This window comes from Synchiropus splendidus, chromosome 19 (genome assembly GCF_027744825.2).
Source record: "Synchiropus splendidus isolate RoL2022-P1 chromosome 19, RoL_Sspl_1.0, whole genome shotgun sequence".
NCBI classification, from domain to species: Eukaryota; Metazoa; Chordata; class Actinopteri; order Syngnathiformes; family Callionymidae; genus Synchiropus; species Synchiropus splendidus.
Window position 1 is genome coordinate 7,428,104 of NC_071352.1, and position 5,567 is coordinate 7,433,670.

A 5,567-nucleotide genomic window follows, 5' to 3' on the forward strand; every position below is an offset into this window, starting at 1 on the left:
TCCCCCCAGATCTTAAAGAAAAGGACGACCTATAATTCCTTGTGTGACAGTTTTGAAACGAATGATATCAGGATTAGCAGGCAAGTTGGCACTGGTGGCACTGATGGCTACGATGAGACTTCTCAGGCAGCGGTGACGCCGCGGTTTGAAGTGTTAGCGCTGTCCAACCCCAGTGCAGCAGACGGACCAGCCCGAGTCTCCTGGGAAAAGCGTCTCACTTCGGAGCATCTCCAAAGCGTCTGGACTGGCTGTCGACACTCCCAGCCTTTAATGTGTGATCAAGAGGAGCTTTAACTCATTACTCTCATCGTGCCCCTCCCTGCTCTTGTCCTAAATGCTTTCATATGTTTAATAAGGCTGCCTTCACATGTCATTTGTTCCACTAGGATGCATCGGGAAATGTCCAAAGTAGAGTTCTATACAGTGGTGCTGGTGTCTTTATTCAACAGCTCAACATAAATGGATTTAATCCTCCACACAAATTCACTTATACATAATGGAACACACGTTCTCTTGTATCTATGAGACTGCACTTGAATTTTCACCAGAAATCTAGTTGACAATAATAATAACAATAATAATAATATCATGTTTTAACTTTATATTTTGAGGAAACTTTTGGTAATGACTACTCCACACCACAGAATATTTTTTCTAATGAATGTAACAAACTCGAAATGTATATTAATAATATACATTATGTAAAAAAAACATTCCGTTTAAAACAGTAAGTCTGAAAGAAATTATTAATTCATGAGGAAAATGTAGATTAACACCTAAATTAAACAGAGAACAACTGAAATTAGTTGGACATTTATATCCAAATACATTTTGTGATTACATATATTTGAATATGAAATAAACAGATGATAGTGTAGCATGACTTTAAATTAAAAGGTCAACTTAGATTCAAATTCTGAAGGCCCTATTATACTAGAATTACTAGTTAAAGCGACTTAGCTTTTATATATATATATATATATATATATATATATATATATATATATATATATATATATATCATTTACCTGATACTATGAGATAATTCTGTATTTAGAGGGGAAAAGGGTGCGTCACATTGTTTTACTTTAATAAAGACACCACTTTTAGGCTTGAACAGATGTAATGATATTCACAGACACTGTATTCAGTCAGTGCTTCTACGTTTGAGCTTTAGATACGTTTTTAAGATCATGTTGGGTAACTACCATCCCTCCAGAGAGGAAAGTTCCATACAGTAGCCACTTGTCAAGATTAGAGGGCGCGACTTCCCACTATCAAAGCCAGTAATTATCAACTTCACAAGTTATTGACGCGACAAAGAAAACGCTCCACTTGTCGTCATCTCGAGCTCCTCTGGAGGCCTGCGGCGGAAGGTCCCACCAGGGAAACACAAATCCAGCCCTGCCATTAAAGCCAGTGGGTCAAATTCCAGGTGCAGTGTCCTTGCGCACCTATCAGAGGCCGGACTCTTCACACCAAGTTGCTTCCAGATGTATCTGAGCAGTATTTGCACATGCAGTGAGTCACCCGAGAGCCACACCAATAAACAGTGTGAGGTGTTGGACTCCCTTTGCTGACTCATAATGGAGACACGTTGGTCAAGAACGGCGCTGGTGGAAAACCATTAGAGGGACAAAAGGTTACTAAACCTGACATTACAAACTCCTGGCTCGGGATTATAGGAGAACCACCGTCACTACTACTCGCCCCTTTTGTTTATTTACCTTCAGAATTACACCCTGCTCCTCTTGGACCGTGTTCCAATGTGTTTTGTTATGGTTCTTTTCAAACAGAAATTCTATGCGTGTGGTCCCCGGTGCTGTTTGGCTATCACACGCACACATCCGCGCACAAGCTCTCCCATTCAACTCTGTCCTGTGCCAGGGGTCCCCTTTGGCCTTCCCTCCACCTCTAACTAAACATCGCAGGACAGCAAAAGGGAACTTCAAAGTGGCCGGAGGGGGTACTTCTTTTTTTCCTGGCACTTGTCATCATCTAAGGGACCGGCTGCTCCCCTTATTACTCTAATTGCTTCCAACTGCTCTCGGAGTCTTTGATGGAGGCGCCATGGAGCATGCTGGAAGCACCTGTTGTTCCACAGAGGAGCACAGGTGGGCTTCTTAGGAACTGGCTTGCATGCCGCCATCAAAACACATCATATCAAGAGAGTTGGAAGCCATACAGGAACTCTTCAGAGATCTTCAATGAGCGTGGAGATATAAGCAACGCACGCATCTCAACAGTGTAGGGACCATACTGAGGAAAAAAAAACAAAACAAGTAGCTCTCTGGCGCTATCTATTGGCGATAACCCGGTAGTGACCATGAAATTCCACATCAACAGAAGTTGGACTTAAGACGTTTAATAGGAAAACATACGTTATCAAAAAGAGAAAATGGAAGTGACATACACTCGCTGGCAATGCTGCTCCCTAAAAGTCCAAGAGCTGCAACAACAACAAAAAAGAACAAGAGAGACATTCAAATTAGAGAGCAGACAGTGTTTTTGTAAGTCACCATAAATACGCATTTTTTATGAATAACTAACTAAAATAAATAAAGATTGAATTGATTTCATAAATCTTCACCTTGTCAATTAGAAGTGCAAACTTTATAATAAAGTGGTACCTCGGTTTTCGAACATCCCGAAATTTGAACAAATCGGAGTTCGAACAAAAATTTCGAGATTTTTTTGCTTTGGATTTCGAACGAAAATTCAGAACTCCAAAGCCCCCCAAAAAGCCGGAAAAAAACATAACGTGCGCGGACCGATCAGCTGATCCACGACACGCTTTGTTATTGTGTATAACGCAGCCTCTGTATGCAGACGTGTCCCGTTAGCTACATTTACTGACTGTTTTTTCTTCATATTGAGGTCTAAAACCTTTCCTGTCTCCGCACTGGACCGTGGTAGAGTGTCACAGGGGAGGTGCTCGCTCTCACTCCAGGGTTTGATGTCCTGTTGTGGGCTGGAGCTGGGACAGGGATGAGGCGAGTCTGGGACAGAGCGTGACTTGGTTTATGACTTTGTCACAGCCAAACTGCACAGAAGCGCACATTCAGAGCTGGACACGCACCGGGCACCTCTTCACTTCTGGAGAGACGTCACTCACTCGGCAACCCCTCCCACATGCAGCGGCCACACACATAGAGGAACAGCGCACCTGCAGCAGACACTCTACATTCACTCCTACAAAAGCCTATTTTAAGGCTTGGAACGCATTATTTCTTTTCCCATTCATTGTAATGGGAACAAATGATTCCGATTTCGAACAAATCACTTCTCGAACGGCCATCTGGAACGGATTGTGGTCGAGAACCGAGGTACCACTGTACAACAATTTTGGTTCTCAATACTAACATCTAGCATTTTATTTACTAAATTATTGCAAAACAGACACCTCAAAGAAGCTGTCACTCACCAGTTGCGGCAGGATCTTTTCAAAATGTTCAATGTTAACTTCATCACAGTCCTCAGATTCAGCTTGTTTCAGCGACCGCACAGCAGCTTCTGGAAATGTCATTTAACTGCGTCAAAATAAGATGGATCCTCTCACTAAATAAGGGTTGGAGACAAGTATGTTCTGACCTTGAACAAATATTTTAAGCATCTCAGCCGTGAGGAGCACAGCCTCACCACCGACTGCAAGATGAGTTTCGAGTTAGACTCAAACAAACTGTGTTGTCATTACTGTGGAACTCACCCCTCGTCTGGTCCTCCCTGAAAAACGTGGTTAGAAGTTTGGCTACTGTCTCCTGTCAGAGAAATGAAACTAAGTCCATGAGAATAATTTACATCGTCTGCAGCGTTCGAATAAATCAGTTTATGCAACTTGAGTTCAACAGCACTCATTTGTAATCGTGTACATTTAACTTTCATGAATTTCAATTCAACGCGACGTTATTGTAGTTGTTTATATTGAGAGAGAAAGCACCTCTTATCACGACAGAATATAAATTCGGCCAGTGCGAACGAAAACAATCGCTACGTTTAACGAGCTTTACTCGTTATACAAACCTACAATAAACAGTCACCAGCAGCCACAACATTCACGTTCAAGAACGACTTTAATGTTCTAATTTACCTTCTTAAATTTTATGTCTTCGTCCGTGGCGGCCATTTTTATTTTCTTGTCGCTGTTGTGAGAGAAACTTGCCGCTCGACGCTGTGATTGGGTAAGAGAGAATGACGTCACGCGCAACGCAGACTTTTTTTAATCATTATTTTATTTTTATTCTTTTTAGTCAAGACATTTCCCGTACTTTCCTATATGTATCGAGCAGTTTTTAACTTCATTATTTTTTTTTTAATTTTCTTGTATTAATGTGATGTGTGTGCTATGTTTTCTATATGGCTCTGTACTGTCTTTTTATCTTTTTTTTTTTATTTAATTTAAATTAATTCTTGTTTTTAAAAGTGTTTCCCCATTACTTTTACTGTGTGTTTAAGTGTTCGGTATTCTCTTTTTCTGTTTTTTTTTTTTTTATTCAATTCACTTATGTTGGAATTCTACATATTACTTATTTTATAAATTAAATAAGTAAGCGTCTTATAAAGGTCGCACTATACCCAGATATCCTACGGAAATCAATCAACTCCTATTTATTTTATTGGAAGGGAAAAACAATCTAAATTAAATGAGAGACTCTTTAAACAAAAACTTCACTTTTTTAATCCACAATATCATCAAGCCACTGAGCATCTTCAAGTATGTATCCCAAGGAGATGGACCGTCGTGGTTGAGGTCTTGCAGATGAGGCTTTAACATTGAGCAGTAAGTCCGCATCACTATCAGTCTGAAAAGGAACACGCCAGTTTAATTCACAAGTCTGGTCCAAATCCCTCCCAGTGGAGACTCACCTTTGGACTGACAACTCGCCTGACTAGGACTTCAGTGCCTCCGATGATGTGAGGACCGGCCCAGTCAGCTCTGTCTGCCTCATCGCTGGTGGCAAATCTCAAATATGCCATGGATTTCTGCTCCCCTGGGTTTCTCCACACCTGGAAATGAAACAGTTTAACAATTAAAAAAAAAACTCAAAGAACTCACCGTTCACTAGCAGTACCTTGCATCCTGTGATGGAGCCCCACTCTTTAAAATACACCTGGAGGTAGCCTTCATTTAAACAAGGGTTCAGCTCTTTGACAATCAGTCCATGTTCCTGTAACATCATGAATGATAACTGAAATTAGAACCAGACCTTTTTTCAATGACAGTGTTCAAAGCTTCCATTTACCAGGTGGTAGTTTTCTTCCAGTCGATCAATAAGTAATTTAGGCATAAAAATATAGGCTCTCTTTTGGGATGCTGTCGTCTTGACGCCTCCTAAAAATGAATCCAAAGACATGGGAACGGACTGTGATGCGGACAAACTCTCAGTCAGATGCTAGGATTTGAAAAGACAGAAGACCTACCTGAAGACATGCTTCACCAACCACTGCAGAGGAGACAAACAGATGCCGGGGCAGAGTCAGATGCTACTTATAGTGTCCGATCATGACGTGCTCTGCTCACCGTCCCCTTGATGGACTTTTCTGCGAAATCGGGTGGAACAAGACAGACC

The 5,567-nt window shown here is 41.2% G+C and overlaps 2 protein-coding genes across 2 annotated transcripts; both read right to left on the minus strand.

Annotated features, from left to right (window-relative positions):
* Positions 1-2,354: 2,354 nt before the first annotated feature.
* On the minus strand, positions 2,355-4,133 carry cenpx (centromere protein X). The gene is made up of 5 exons (XM_053852530.1): positions 4,088-4,133; positions 3,707-3,758; positions 3,592-3,645; positions 3,425-3,513; positions 2,355-2,449 (listed from the first exon to the last, which is right to left on the minus strand). The coding sequence occupies exons 1-5, from the start codon at positions 4,121-4,123 to the stop codon at positions 2,435-2,437; spliced, it is 246 nt and encodes an 81-aa protein (XP_053708505.1). The 5' UTR covers positions 4,124-4,133; the 3' UTR covers positions 2,355-2,434.
* A 533-nt stretch (positions 4,134-4,666) lies between these two features.
* On the minus strand, positions 4,667-5,567 carry LOC128751569 (uncharacterized). Its single transcript, XM_053852680.1, has 5 exons — positions 5,419-5,567; positions 5,241-5,329; positions 5,070-5,165; positions 4,864-5,004; positions 4,667-4,799 (listed from the first exon to the last, which is right to left on the minus strand). Exons 1-5 carry the CDS (start codon positions 5,426-5,428, stop codon positions 4,674-4,676), a joined length of 462 nt encoding a protein of 153 aa, XP_053708655.1. The 5' UTR covers positions 5,429-5,567; the 3' UTR covers positions 4,667-4,673.